General features: G+C 51.8%; 1 protein-coding gene across 4 annotated transcripts in view; it reads left to right on the forward strand.

Annotated features, from left to right (window-relative positions):
* Positions 1-1878: 1878 nt before the first annotated feature.
* Ih (hyperpolarization activated cyclic nucleotide gated potassium channel Ih) overlaps positions 1879-15784 on the forward strand; it is a gene marked incomplete at its 5' end in the record, with an annotated part of 50652 nt that continues 36746 nt past the window's right edge. Inside the window, 6 exon segments of one of the 4 annotated variants that reach the window (XM_037225868.1) lie at positions 1879-2042; positions 2440-2576; positions 9546-9581; positions 10719-10856; positions 12880-12978; positions 15103-15252. In XM_037225868.1, coding sequence (XP_037081763.1) covers positions 1879-2042; positions 2440-2576; positions 9546-9581; positions 10719-10856; positions 12880-12978; positions 15103-15252 — 724 coding nt within the window. 4 annotated transcript variants of the gene reach the window in all.

Here is a 15784-nt window from a genome sequence, read left to right on the forward strand (position 1 = left end):
TGTCCCTCCACCGTGTGCTGACGGACATGTGCCTCCACCGTGTTCTGAGCGCCGTGTCGCTGCCACCTCGGCTGGGTGTGGCGGGTCCACGCCCTGTTCCGACTCCGAGCGAGCTCGGCGCGGGCTGGCTCCCAGTCCTGCCACGGACGGGCACAGTGTCCGGCCACACCCCAAATGGTCCGGCTCATAGCACTCCATCAGCACGAAGCGCCCCCTAATGGGCGAGGTCGGCCCGTGCACACCGGCCACGGCACGGCGGCGAGGCCGGCTTCCGCTCGGCTGATGGGTTTGCCGCCGCCGTCGACGCCGCCGCCGCCGCCGCTGTCCCCTAAACTCCGGCCTGGCGCTCCCGGCACGTGCTCATTAGCCGGAGAGCTCCAGAGGTGCTGAGCATTCCGTCCGCGAATTCCGTGCTGGGCAGGAAATGACGGGATGGAGTTTTTGACGGTGTTTGCTTTTGGAATGTGCTGGAGCGCGCTGGAGCGCGTCACGTGCATTCGCAGCGAACGCGTATGGTGCGCGCGCTCGTGTGTGGGTGGGTGTGGCTACATGAGTCTTGGGGCAGAATCCAAGATCAGGCTGTGCAGCGCAGAAGATGATGGCCAATACACTCGCCTCCAAACGAGCCCAATTTCAGCTGGCAATTTGCACGCATAAAACTTGCGAATCCAGATGTTAAGAATCTCTCACAGTACTCTCTCATAGCTGTACGAGTCCGTTCTGTCGGGCTGAACGGCGATAAGGTGACAGGCGCTCAGAGCTTTGGCGCATTGGACCGTTCATGGCTTCGTGCAGCATGGGTAGACGGACAGATATTGCGTATTTCTAATGCGCTGCACTATACTGCGTACTCAATGTTTTGCGCCTAATCTCAACGACGCATTTCAATTTGGCTTTTCGATTACGTGTCATATTTGGAAAGTGCCTCGCCCCAGCGTCGCACGAAGGTGGTGATCAAAAACATTTGTCCTAAGCACCAGCACCACATGGATTGTCATAGCCCTCGAGAGAAGGAGCTCAGGCTTGCCTGATGTTGCATATTTCACAGGCATAGCGTCAATGCCGGACGATATCCGCAAAACGGCCGCTACAGTACAGCACTATTCTTAAGCACTAAGCATCCCCTGAAAGGTTTTGATGATGATGCATAAAAATTAATCTACTTCTCCCCTGTGCCAGACATCAAGCTTGCATGGGCTGAAATCTGTCTATGAATTTCGAACTTCGCTAAACGCTGAAGTTAATTAAGCTCTCGTTTGGTTAATGCTCTGAGGCCTGTGCAGCCTGCTAATAACAAACGCGTTCTTGGATCAAATGTATGGTTAATGTGCCGTCAGTTTGATGTTAGTCGTGTTGTAGCCGGGTGTGGCATACAGTATTAGCTGTCCATGTGTTGCAAACGTACCAAAGCTCGCTGTTTGCCGGTGCGTATAAGTCTGAAATGTGCTATAACATAAAACAACAAAAGCAGAAGTCTGAAAGGTGTTACCAACGCAAAAAAACGACAGAAACGTTCTGACAAACCTTGTTTTGCTCGTTTTTTTGGGCGGATTCTACTTTCCACGATCCCGAGTTAGCAGCATTTCTGATCTTTAGATTGCATTCCTGTGTTTCCAGTCGTGTGCTGTTCCTTGGTATATGTATTGTTGTCTTGTAGGGACATATCATGTAGTCACATAAAGTATGGTGCGTACACAACAGGGTTATTGATAGCCGTCGCCACGTTTCGTCATCACGCGCTCCTGTCTATTGCACACGCATACAGGACCACAGCTCATAACAAACGGATGTGACAAGATGACAGTATGTGTGCCTGTTCTTGTTTGCAAATCCATCGACTCGGCGTAACCGCTTCAAGCTGGATGTTCTGCTCCGCAGGTTTTACTGGGACCTGTGTATGTTGTTACTACTAGTGGCCAACCTGATCATCTTGCCTGTGGCGATATCTTTCTTCAACGACGACCTCAGCACACGCTGGATAGCGTTCAACTGTCTATCGGACACTATCTTCCTTATCGACATCATTGTTAACTTTAGAACAGGTAAGTGCTGAGGCCTGGTCCTATCCGCCCCCTCCCCCCCCCACACACATAACCTTAGAAAAACGGGTTGTTAACGCCCCGCTTTGGTGCCGTGTCATATCCAAGGTAAATCCTTATCGTCAAACGGATACTTGGGGTTTCGAAAGCTTCGTTACGAACCACGTTTCAAGTTTTGTCTTGTCGTTATTTGAAGTGTTGTGGTGCGTGAAATGCCGTTAAAGGAATCTCATCATATTGCTTGATGAATCCGATAAGCATTGTTACCTGTGTTGGCATTGGCATGAGAAGCGTTTCTGTTTGCTTCTCACCGGCTCCATACATTGCTTTCCGATGTGGTTCCCTCAAGATGCGGGGCGCTTCGATCGGTATTGACGAATAACCACGGATTCTCCCACAGGCATTATGCATCAAGATAATTCAGAACAAGTCATCTTAGACCCTGCGCTAATAGCGAGGCATTATTTGCGGACGTGGTTCTTCCTTGACCTCATATCTTCCATACCACTCGACTATATTTTTCTCATCGTGAATCAGGTAAGTGGCGCTCCTGCAAATGGAGTGTCGTTGTTTGCACGCGATGCGTAAAACTGCACCCGCAGTATAGAAAATTACAAAGATAATCATGATGGTCGTCCCCACCCAGAGAAAACAGAAGATTGATTATCGTCTTAGAAAAGCATCAGTTACATGTCCTCAATGATTTGTGATCCTCTCCTTTGATGCAGAAAAGCGTTCACGAGGCCGCTTGCCGTCCCCGTGGCCAAAAGCAGGACGAGGCACTGATATTTCGCGGGCATCGGTCAAATCACAGGGAAAACAGCCATCTGCATTGCCCTATCATACACATAGCGAACAGCTGGTAACTGATCAGGGATGGCTAGCCTGACACAGGCCAGCCGTGCTATGACATTGTGGGCCGTCAAAAGGCTTCTCATCGCTTCTGTCTGGTAAAAACATGCTCCGTCTAGCGACTAGCATGCTCTCCAAGCTTAATTCTATTATTGCTCATTTTGAAGGAAAGATTGAGACGGGGTATTATTTTCCTGAATGAAATTACTTTCGCACTGCCGTCCTCGTCTGGTGTGTATGCATACGTCCACACTACACTAGCTCATAGTGTGCGTCGTAACACACCAGACGAGAACGATAGTCCGAACAATTTTTCCATCCGCGACCTTTGCGCAGTATTCAGAACACCTTGCCAAAAGCGCTTAACTTAAGTATGTAGTGAAATACTTATCAAAAGAGCACGAGACAACCAAAATGAAAGGGGAATGATCAAAGCTTGCGAAACTCCACGGCTTGTGCTATGGTTTGCGCATTTATATTGCCCCTAATGAATTTCCGGACTCGCAAGTTTAAACAGCTGCAGCCATCTCCTACAGATATTCATATGCTAACGGTAAAATATGTTGATGCGCTAGCCCGGCTTTGGTGAGGAACATCCAAGTTCCGACATCTGAGCACGACATATAGGTCGCCCCCAAACTTCATCATAAACAGATACGACATGAGTAATGGGTTCGCGTGAACATCGGCTCAGGCTGCTATTATCTCTGCGCCCGTTTACACCAAATCATCGGAGTCAAATCCGACACACGACTCTTAGTTAGCCTACGCTAGCCGACGCAGTGACTGAATGTATGCGAAGGCGGCGGTAAGACTAATCCTGTTCATCAAGAACCGCTAAATTATGATCTGTTAGCTGTTCAGCGCTCCTACATCCTGTGCCCAATCACTCGTTATAAACAAATTGATAAGACCTCTCAGCACAACTGGGCTGCATGTGTGGGTTGTTGGTTGATTTGAAGCAAAAATTTCTTCCAGAAAGCGTCACTAAAATTACGGTCTTGATTTTCGTCCGTTTGGGCTGACTGTTCAGTAAGAGTTGACCTGTTTCAATCTTGGACGGTCAGTGATCATCTCTCCGACCTTCACCGCAAATGTCATTCCCTCATTCATACCGTGTACCTCTTTCACCAACGACTGGGTCCAGTGGGCGCGGCTGAGACCAGCGCCTCCACGACTCCGTGACGATCGTCAGTCCGTGTCTTACCCCTCCCGTTCGCCCCCCCCCCTTCGCCAACCGGCTACCAAGCGGCCAGCCGGGTGCCGTTTTCGGCCGACGGGTCGGACATCGGTTTGATTTGTTGACCGGGGAGCACGGCCGTGCCCAGATTGATGAGACCGCCCGAATCCCAGTCACCCATTCGATTAGGGCCGGCGCACGTACGCGCGATCAGCAGCGGCGGTCCGGCGGCGCCGCCTGCCAGGGCGCCTGCCGACGCCTGTGGCCGGGCGGGCAGGGCGCCTGCCGACGCCTGTGGCCGGGCGGACAGGGCGCCTTGCCGACGCCTGTGGCCGGGCGGACAGGGCGCCTGCCGACGCCTGTGGCCGGGCGGACAGGGCGCCTGCCGACGCCTGTGGCCGAGCGGACAGGGCGCCTGCCGACGCCTGTGGCCGGGCGGGCAGGGCACCTGCCGACGCCTGTAGTCTACACGACAGACCGCGCGCCGGCGTCCGTGAAAGGGTAGACGGTGATTTTCCTTTTCAGATGGCAGGCCGCCTTTCTGGCATGCGGCGTGCCCCTTTCCACTCTTTGAACTTCAGGCTCAGAACACTACTTCATGCATGTCAGTGGACAAAACTCTAATGCACCATTTTTTTCTTCGCAGAAATCAAAAGCTGCGAGCTAGCACAAGGCGCCTTAAGTTGTCAATTAAAACACTTCCGGGAGGCCGCTGGGATACCCTACGCTCAGGTGGGGGTTAATTTGATCTCGCTGGGATCTCAGGAACCAAGAAAGCTGGAGCCACAAAAGTCACAGAGTGTGTTGGCCTGTACATGAACTCACTGAGGTCAAAGTTTGAGGTTCCCAGGTCATGACCTTGGCGTCAAACAAGATCAAACTTTAAGTTAGTCTCCGAAGTGTCCTTAGAATCTAGATACCTGTCCCAAGCAAAAGGTCACATGCTCATTTAAAGTCAGCGACCTTGTTTGATCTTTCGAAGGTCATGGTTACCAAAATCATACAAGACTGCCTTGAGCATTTGAGTATGCGACAAAGATTACGCTAGGCAATATGTTCCCAAAAATGGAATGTTGACCCAAGTCATTTTAGGTCAGTGCCCTATTCTGACCTTTAGGAAGTCCATGGAAGATGCATAATGCGGTTTCTGTTATCAACAAATTCGAAATGAGCACCGAAAACTACCTCATACAGCAAACCCTAGAGCAATCAAAAACAGGTTGATTTTGACCTTGGTCTGACCTTCATACATCACCCAAGGTCCATAGAATTTGTGCATCCAATTGTTGTGTTGCCTAAGAAAGTATCTTAGAGATGCATGGCTTCATCTAGCATTCCGTTATTCCACAAGATTGAGCGATTCCCTGGTAATGGGCTTCGCTCAAACAATGGTCTGGCTTTGACCGGCCGTTGGTCAGCGACCTTATAAGGTACATTTAAATTTTTGTTGCCAGGCGATCCTCTATTTAATTGTTAAGGCCATCAAAATTGGCCTGGCTGCGCCGCGCCGTTCGGAAGCCATGCCGGAAAAACTCTCGGGGGTCAATCTGACCCCCACCCGAGTGCGTGTTGAGGGCCAATGGGCCAGCCCGCAGTTTGCGCACCCGCCCTGTTTTATTCATTCTCGCTGCTTCCTGCATTTTCGCAATGGTCCGTTTGGGGCTACGTGTGCCAGCCACAAGTGGGCAAATGTTTCAAGGCTGAGTAAGAGTGCCCCGCCTGAGGAAAGAGCTGATATCCCGAACAGGTGGTCCCTGGTAGGGCTAAGCTAGGTGGAGGACCCTTCAGGTGCATGTAATTTTGCCCCACCAATATCCACTTTCTATCCCACAAACCTGAAAGGAACATTACTGGCCAAAGGGGTTGCAATCCAAGCTAAATAACAAAACAAAAATACATTCGTGGGTGATTGAAAAATAAAGATTTTTCGTGAAACCTTCACGTAGCCCTAATTAAAAACTTTATACCGGCCGGGGTGGTTTGGTTGCACATTTTGTCAGTTCTAGTTACAGATTGATGTTTCATAGGCATCAAAACTCACGTTGTCAGGTGCTTTTAAGATTGACAGGATCAGAGAACGCAAGAGTATTGATATAATTTTGAAATCCAAGTCTCTTCCTATTTATGCCACCCACTTCGAAAACATTGGGTGAACGATGCTGCCCGCATTACACAGAAAAGGACCACGACTCAAATTTTGACCATTCGAATCTGCTATGCGACCGAAATAAGTCAGCCTGTCGTAAACTGAAGATATGCCCATTTCACTGCGATGCACGTCTTCTGGCGCCTTGTGCGGCAAGCATTCTTCCCTTTCGCTACAAAAGAATGACTTGATTCCCTTTGCCAAGCCATAGAGAATGACAACTGAAATCATGGCTTCAAGGGGTTAAGAACAGTCCCCTGAGTACCGACCCGACGTGCCCCACGTGGGTGCCTGGGGCTGCTCGGCTGCAGCCGGAACCCCGGCGGCCAGCGTCGCCGCCCCGCTGTCCACTCCCGTCGTCCGGTGGGGGAGGGTGAAGTCCCGGCCACAGAGCGCACCGAGCGCTCTTTGCCACTCGGTGTACCCGACCCCCCCCCCGCCCGTTACGGCTAGGGGGGGTCAGGTCCGGATCGAGTGGCGCTCGCCACACGCCGACGCCCTCAGCAGCGGTCCACGCGCTCGGCGGTGGGCCTACCGGACTGAAACGCGCGTGTTCTTGTCAGACTGAAAACCACTGGGTCGGAAGCCTCCAGCGAGTTGTGCGTTGCGGTTGACCACAAAAGAAACTTGGGTAGGGTGTTTTGATGGTTCTGGTAAGAGATAATAATGGCCCAATGCCTGGAACGACTCTTTAGACCCTAACGTTTCTAACGTCTGACATTCCTTCAAAACATCTTGTCATGACGAATGAAGTCAGGCAGCTGTCAGCACCAGATCACAGGACGGTGCATCTCACTTCGCGTGCGACTGAACTGGAGCACCTACTGCTTACCGCACCATCCAGTGGAGATGCAGCTTCTCAGAAGTCGAAGGGGCCGAAGGGTGCATTTTGGATAAAAAAGCAGCGTTTTGCTGGTTAAGTATACTTCCAATCATGTTTTGGTGACTTAAATTTGTTGTTCGCAGAGGAAGCAAACATTTGGGTTGAGGCAAATACCTCTCAAAGATTTCAAATAAACTTTCCGCCATTACCTACGAGATCAACACTTTAAATGTAAACCACGAACTCCGCTGCTCGCGTGAAGCTCCTGGGCTTAAGAGAGATCGCACTGCACATGAGTGGAGGCAAACGACCTTGTTCAGCACTGCGAGCCGCGTTGACCGAACCACCCACCTCTGGAATGGGCGCCCGTGAGGGCCAGTGTCGGCCGAACCGCCCACCTCTGGAATCGGCGCTTGTGAGGGTCAGTGTCGGCCGAACCGCCCACCTCTGGAATCGGCGCCCGTGAGGGCCAGTGTCGGCCGAACCGCCCACCTCTGGAATCGGCGCCCGTGAGGGCCAGTGTCGGCCGAACCGCCCACCTCTGGAATCGGCGCCCGTGACGACCAGTGGTGTCACGCTGACCCGCGGTGGAAGAGCCACTACCCGGCCGCCTGCCTCACTTCGGGAGCCGTGCCGCCACCTCGTTTGATCCCTATTGTGCTAAGGCGAAGGCGATGCGGAGTCTGGCCGAGATCAGAAGCGCATCGGCATCAGACGCGATGTCGTCAGCGAGGCTTTGAACGCCACGACGAGGCACTGGGAGAGTCGGCATTAGGCACGCATTCAGTAGACCTCGGCTCTCTGGCCGTGGCACACCGCCTGAGTGTCACCCGTAACCTCGCCCGGCGACCTGCTGCGCCCCATGCCAACTCGCTGAACGCTGTCCGCGACTCCTTCTTGCTATACGACAGCCTAAACGGTGCGCTCGTGGTTTTGCGATGTGCGTCTTTTGGCGCGCGACGGCGCGGGCTCAGTCGTTCAATGGGCTCTTTGAATGTCACGCTGCGAGGACCGTTTAAACAGGTGTGGAGTCAAGGGCAATGATGCCGTGTGAGGGACGGACAGCTTTGTCATCGAGCGCAATTCGTCACAGCCTATCAGAGGCCCCGGAAGACGCCGTCAGCATACAGCTTACTATTTAGTTTTCGGTGAAGCGGCACAACCCGTGCCTGAAGCCACATTACGGGACGGAGACACTGACAACAAAAACATTAAAACTGCTCATCTGTTAACCTCGGTGGCGACGGTTTATTTTACTGCATAACAGGTACGTAAAGGACTTGAGAAAAAGCACCCACCGCTGCCATATTTCAATATCGATTCTGCGGGGAGTGAGGGGAATATTTGAACTCACTGCTGGTATGTATGTATGTACGATCAGTGTTCGGCTGTGTAGTTTGTTGCTGTACCCTTTCGTAGATCCCTAACGTTAACATTGTTGAACCCTGGACCCTTCGCAATCGCTGATAAGCTAGACCACGGAAGATTTGTGTTCGCTTCATTTCAGTTCATTGCCGCGTATCGACACAAACTTAGCTGTGGCTCTGTTGTCCATGTTCTCACTTTGTCTAGTTTGAATAATTCACATGCATCTCCGTCGCTCAATATATCCGTAGCTGCAAATGTCGGGCTGAGTCCAGACCACAGCCAGCCAGCCCCATTCTCGGAACTCCTCAATCCACACAGACCTTTCGTGAACAAACCTGAGGCGTTCGGAGGCCACCCGAAGCCCCAATATTGGCGCGTGGCGAGATGGCAACGTCATCTACCTGTGTGACCACTAAACCATCAAAACTAAGCTTCGCTTCATGTTTTTGGTCAACTAATAGGCCCGTGTCCTAGTAAGCTTAATCTGAACTATCGATCTGATGAGCAGACTTCGACCATCACCCGTGGGTCTTTATTTTCACTAGTCCCAGTTAGAATAAATGCCCGCCTATCCCAAATTGACGCTGCCTTTCCAGATTGTTCAGGGAATTCCAGCAGTTAGAATTATAAGCGTACGCTGAATGAGCATTCCCGGGATTTTCCCGTAAAAGAAAGCTCGTGCCATCCCGCCGCTTGCCTGTCGTATGTCCCTGCCATCCTGCCGTCTGCCTGTCGTATGTCCATGCCATCCTGCCGTCTGCCTGTCGTATGTCCCTACCATCCTGCCGCCTGCCTGTTGTATGCCCTGCCCTCCTGCTGTCTGCCTGTCGTTCATCCCTGCCATCCTGCTGTCTGCCTGTCGTGTACCCCTGCCATCCTGAGGCCGTCTGTCGTGTGTCCCTGCCACCCTGATGTCTGCCCGTGGGGTGTCCTGCCGTCCTGCCGTCTGCCTGTCCAGTTTCCCTGCCATCCCGCCGTCTGCCGGCGGTATGTCGCTGCCATCCGGCCATGCCAGCCGTGTGTTGTAGCCGTCGCTGGCGGCTGGCTGTGGTCGGGGCCCTGGCCGCGCCGGTGGCTGATAGCCAGCTGCGCCCCTCCAGACCAGGCCATCAACGCGTCTGTTCTATTGTTTCCTAGATCTACAAGAACCGCGCGGACAATGAATCCGGTCAGGTCGGTCATCTCAGCTCCAGTCGCCTGTAGCGCTTCCCGCATCGCACCCCGCCCTCTTATCTGCCCCTCCCCTACCAGCCCCGCATGAAGTAGGAGCCGCCTGAGACGGGACAGTGACGAGGCTCGAGCTCTCTGGCATGCGTGGTTAGCGCGCCTGCATGCATCACGTCGTGTCAAATAAGAACTGTCTTTGGGGAATATGGCAGCACAGCGCTTTTCGTGCCACGCTAGACCTCCGATAGGTGTTAATGGTGATTGTCATCATCGGTAGAGTATTTGTGTTTCGCATGGATGGGCCAATCCCAGATTGTCTCCGCCTGCTTTTGTTCCGGGTTTGCGTTCGGCACTTGTGAGATACAGGAGCTGGTTTACGCGAAATCATCTGGTTTTGAGTTAGACAAGTAGGCGGTTTTGGGATTGCTGCGGGGTTTTGGTTTTGTCTGAATGCAACGAGTTTGTGTAGAAACAAACGGCGAATCACGCATTTGGTTCCTGACATCCGCTTTTCCTCTTCTCTTTCTGGTACACGAAGCACCACATGGCTGCAGTGTTCTATCTCTTTTCATCGTGCTGGCCTCAACTGTCATGCCATTTCCTGCACAGCACTCAGTTCTGTATGCTCGGGGATATGACTCTGCACGCCGAAATCGCGATAATCTCGTACACCCCAAAGCAAATATGACATTTAAGGGACTGCAAAATGCAACAGTGGCACAAGCACACAGTGCATCGTGTATATGCTCCAACAACACATACACGCCCCTGTAACAGGCCATCCTGACATGGCAGACGCAGACAGACCCCGAATCCTGGGGACGTGACGCGCGCCCTGTCCTTCCTCCACCTCCGGCCTTGAACGGTGCCCCTGCCTGCACTATCTTCCACGCTCACAACTGCCCCCCCCCCCTCCACACTGGGCCATTTGCAAGTCCAGCCGGGCACTCGATCTGCATCTCAATAATGTTACGAGACACCTCGACGGCTTGAATGGCTGCCGCGGTGTCGGCCGGTGACGGACGGGGCCCACTGACCGCTGGCCGCGCCCGCTGCGCCGCTCTCGCCGCGCTGCGCCGCCCGCGGCCCGCCCAGCCGCCGCCAGCGGAGCGCCTAACCTGGCGCCAGTTCACGTCGTTTCAGGACTTCACGGAAAGCTTCCAGATCCTGCACGCGGGCCGGGCGTTGCGCATCCTGCGACTGGCCAAGCTGCTCAGCCTGGTGCGCCTGCTGCGTCTGTCGCGCCTCGTCCGCTACGTCAGCCAGTGGGAGGAGGTCTATGTGAGTGTCGGCCGACGCCGAGCAGTGCCGCTCGGCCGCGCGACGCCCTGCCGCAGGAGCCGCTAGACGTCCAGTGTTTCCGCGCCCGCTCACGCCCCCACCCTGCCCCTCCCGTTCCCTCGCACTGACGCTGTCAAAGCGTTGTGTTTGCTATGTGTTTTCGTCAAATAAGCCAGGCTATAGATAAACATTAGATGACCCGCCATGTGGACGACTGCTGGCTTGGTGCTTGGCTTTCCTTTGCTCGCTGTTTATGTTCAGAATATGTTATGTGCCTTGGTTTCTTTTAAACATTTAGCGAATGGTTATATTTGGTTGCATTCCGACGTTTCTCACTTACGTTGGGTCCTATTTGCCCGTGGGAAATCAAGAACTTCGGTACGGTCTTATTTTGTAGGGAGATTGATGCAGGTGTTCACGGATTTTTGTGCCATCCCCCGCGTGTGTGCCATTGAAAGGACAGAGAGAGTGTCGCCACCAACATCTTCGAAATGTTCACTAGTGCACTTTGGATGGATTCAAATCACCATTGTATAAAATCCAGGATTGTGTGGAAAGCACCAATTGGTTCTTTTACGTATACTGCATAGATAATGAGCAGTTATGTCCCATGCATGAAGCATGTTAAATTTTCAGCTCCAAGATATACCGCACTGCTTAACTATAGGGCGGCGGTTTGTTTATGTGCATAAGACCAAGGCATACTTTTGGGATCAATACGGTGATGATATTGCTGCCCGTCCAGCTGCTCGTAAATCAACTAATCAGCGAACAAGCACACTGCCAAGGATACTGGATGACATGCTTTTAATGCCAGTGACGTCATCCGTCAAATTCGCCTCCGCTTCGCGTTGATGGGCACCAGTCATACTGTTCCTATATCGGAGCGTTTACAAGGGCGTCTCGCTGAGACACGTAAGGCATCGGACCACCTGTCCCAGATATTCCTGTTTTGGCAGTGATCACGTCTGTGCGCTTAGCATGCGCCAAAATTGATGGCAAATCAATTCGCCTATCTTGGCTGTGAACGACTCAAGCCTCCAACCTGATAAATGACTGAAACTAAGAGGAAGACAGCAAAGCACTAAGTTAAGCGTCCTCACTAACGGAGAACTCAAAAACTGACAAGATGAGCACGTTTTTGACACGCAAAGATCCTGTATGCATGTTTTCCTGAGAAAGTCAGGTCAGCCCCAGATAAGATTTGGTCTTAGAATCGCCTTTTTACCATCGAAACTGAACTATCCGAAGGAGTCCGAAAATCCTGATGTTTATCTGCGTGCGGAGGCGGCGCAGCAGAGAAGGGCTGGGGGGGGGGGGGGGGCGGGGGAGCAGCTGCCCCGCGGTCAAGAGTGTGTTTTTGGCCTCCCACCACAATCAAGCAAAAAATGGGAGGCCACCTTTTCAAGACTAAAGGCATTGCGGCTAAACGAAGAGTACTAAATGCAAATCAAGGTGGCCCTTATAACCGAGCTAGAGAGCAATAACTTGGGTTCAGAAGACCCTTTTCTACGTCACCAGGCCCGTTTGCTGGATCATGATGCTCGGGAGGCCCCGTCACAAACTGGAAGACCCCTATTCTGAGTCAGCAGGCATTCTAGATATTCAAGAGGCCCCATTTCTGAAACAGGAGGACTTCCTCCACCCCTTACATGGTCACTTTTCAGCGGTTCTGGATCAGGATGCCCTGTTTTGAGATAACAAGACCCTTTGCTGGGTAATAAGAAAGCCTTCATCTTGTTTTTTAAACTTTCGACCTTTTTGTCTACTTGGATATGATAATGTAATAGATACATAATGGGACACATGCCGTCGGTGCTCTTCCACCTGAATGCGACTCTGCACAGAAGTCCGCTGTGAAACCCATTTTGTCCAGGGGGTCCCCTGGAAATTCCTGCCCGCTCGCCCAACTCAAAATCCTTTGGCGCCGCCCTGCTGGCGTGGCCTTGTTCCGGGTTCGTGGCGCTGCTGCCTAGTGCTGCTGCCGCTGAGTGTTCTTACGCCGGCATCTTTTGACCTGTAGATATTGCAGAAGCACCAAAAGCAGGCCCGTCAAAGGCGAGAGACGAAGGCAGACGCTCCTAAAAGTAAAGCCAAGTTCAAATCCAGTGTTTTGGTGAAGGTAAAATACCGTTTTCATTGCATGTCTCGTTCTAACCTGCACGGCCTGGGTTTTGGTTATTTTCATTGGCGTTGTATCCTCGTCTGGAGGTAGCGTAGCTTCTGTGTCGCACCCAGGCATCACGCGCCGATTAGCTGTGGAAATTCTGATCTGAGCTCCGACGGAGTCGTTGCTCAGCCACACATAAGGAGCTGTCAATGTGGTGCGTGTCGCGCGAGCCTTGGTCAGTTTGGTTTGCACCACTAAAGCCTGGCGAGCGGGGGCCGAGCGGCGCGGTGTGCGGGTGTCGGGCGCCGCTGTTGCCGCGTCCGTCCGAGGCTCCGCGTGACCGCCCAGCTGTCGACGTCACCCTTTAGCCTCGACCTTGGACGGCCACCGGACTGTTGTGTCCGTAGATAGATCACCACACCGGCACGGCACGCATGCTCTGCCGGCGCACTGCATGACCCCAGTGACCTCCGGCCGGTCAGCCGCCAGCGTGCCGCGCTGGGCCGGAGCGCAGCAGGGAACTTGCCATCCGATGGGGTTGGGACACCCACCGTCACCGCTCAACGCCGCTTTCCTCCGCAGCTGGAGTCTGTTGACAAAGGTGTTGGGTTTTCCTCATTTGAGCAGTTAGTTTGTTTCCTTTTTTCGTTCCTATGTGTTCTGTTTACGTGATTATTTTGGCATTTGCTCATGATTTGCGCTCTTGCAATGCTATCTGGGGATTCATGGTGCAATCAAGTTTTCCTCTCACCATATTGTAATGGATTCGGCGAATGAAATACATGTATGCAACGTGAGCTGCCAACTAGCTTGGTCGCAAATTATGACCTGGAAAAACGATAACGGCCAAGACTGGGGCAAAATGCAGGGCTACAGGACTGCAGATCCCAGGTGAATTTGAGCTAATGGTGCCTAATGTGACGCGACGCAAAACTAGTGCCGCTTTTATGTTTCCTGTGCGCCACAAAGTACACAGTATGTCCTTGATCAATGGTAGTTGTATGCCTAAAAACTCCTGGGTGTTAGAAATGCGTTGCACATGAGTGTTAAGCGTAGTTTATAACTTGCATCCGTTTCGTACCTTTTTATTCCGTATCTGGCGCTCCGAATTTAGGGCATACGGTTTTTTCTGAAGACCGAAAGGCTATCCTTGCATCGTTGGCTACATTTTTGCATTTAGGTACCACCTCAGGTGCAGTACAACTTGCTTCATGTCATGAAAGGTCAAGTGTATCGACGTCGCATCTAAAGATACTGAATGAAATAGAAAACTTAAGTCAGTACGATGCTGGATAATGCTGAACAGGAATTCATGCTTTCGGATAAAAAGCTGAACACCATTCACAATGTTCTTCATACCTCTGCTACTAGATTATAAACATGAAGATTACCAATGATACTTGTAAAATGTCGCAAAGTAGTACTTCCGTAAATCTGACATTGCGTGTCTTGTCTACTTCTCCAAATAAAATGTAAAGATTTTTTAAAATTCGTCAGACAGTTGGAGCTACATGCTTCCACGATGCGTTCAGCACTATGTCATGTCAAATTGTTGGCGTGCGTGCATCGGAGATTATTGCAACGGATCGTTAACGTACCCAAGAACGTTCAGCGCGCTGAGTGAATCTCTCATTGAATATGACGTTTGTCGCTCTTCATGTGATAGGTTCGGGGAAGCATGAGCTAAGCAATGTGAATGTCGTTGTACGTCCAGTGACAAGCCCTGACTTATACCATGGAACGCTCAAAATGAGATCGGATGACAGTGCAAATCCATTTGATCGGAAAATCATGTACTGATTCATCTTGGACTAATAAAATGTGCGATTTGCGCGCACCAAAAGGCATGATGCCTCGACCCTTGCGTGCGCTTGTATATAGTATAAGAGCATAGGGTGTCTGCGCACTGTCAGATTATATCACAGTAACTGCTTCCCTGATCGAGAATAAAGCTAATGCGAATGGTTTGAAAAACACCATTCAGACCTGTCGCTAACCGTCTTTTACTAATTATAGCGGTGGTGTTTCAGCACTTCATACGACGCTGTTCTCCAGCACGCCGCCTGCCCCATGTCGTGCTACTTACTGTACGGCCCGCCAGCCGCACTAAGCCCCGCTCGTGCTGTGCCGTTCCAGTTCCTGAACATGGCGTCAGTGTTTATGCGCATCTTCAACCTGATCTCCATGATGCTGCTCATCGGACACTGGTCTGGCTGCCTTCAGTTTCTCGTACCCATGATGCAGGGTTTCCCACCCAACTCTTGGGTGGCCATCAATGAGCTCCAGGTAACGCATCGGCCGCCCACGGTTTGTACCGTGTTGCTGATGCCAGATATCTGGCATCTGTGTCATACTGTAGATGCTAGCAATCCCAGACATGTGTTATACGACAACTGCTGGCAATCTCGGACTTTCTTAGTGTCGCAGACGACGGGTACAGCATATGTAGTGTAACGCCTGTTGACAGCATGGCGGTTTGGGCGTTATGCTGCAGTGTCACTGATGAATGACCATGACATTAATGCGGTGTTTACGTGCAGTGTTTGGGAGATGGACGGGGACGAGTGCTTTGTGCAAGGAAGCAACGCACTTTCCTGGTCGAATGGCTTCGCGCGTGGTATCAGTAGTTGCAAGGTGATAATAATGCTTGGATGTTTAAAATTGATGTCCCGTCTTACGTCACTCCCGTAATTTCTTCAGAATATGCTTTTGTCGCAGAGAACCAAACATTGTCGTTTCACCCCCTAACGAATATAACGTTCGATAGTTGATTATTATGATGAATATCCTAAACTGCATTAGAAGTGTTCAGCATGGG

This window comes from Pollicipes pollicipes, unplaced genomic scaffold (genome assembly GCF_011947565.3).
Source record: "Pollicipes pollicipes isolate AB1234 unplaced genomic scaffold, Ppol_2.1 Scaffold_5724;HRSCAF=6776_pilon_pilon_pilon, whole genome shotgun sequence".
NCBI lineage: Eukaryota > Metazoa > Arthropoda > Thecostraca > Pollicipedomorpha > Pollicipedidae > Pollicipes > Pollicipes pollicipes.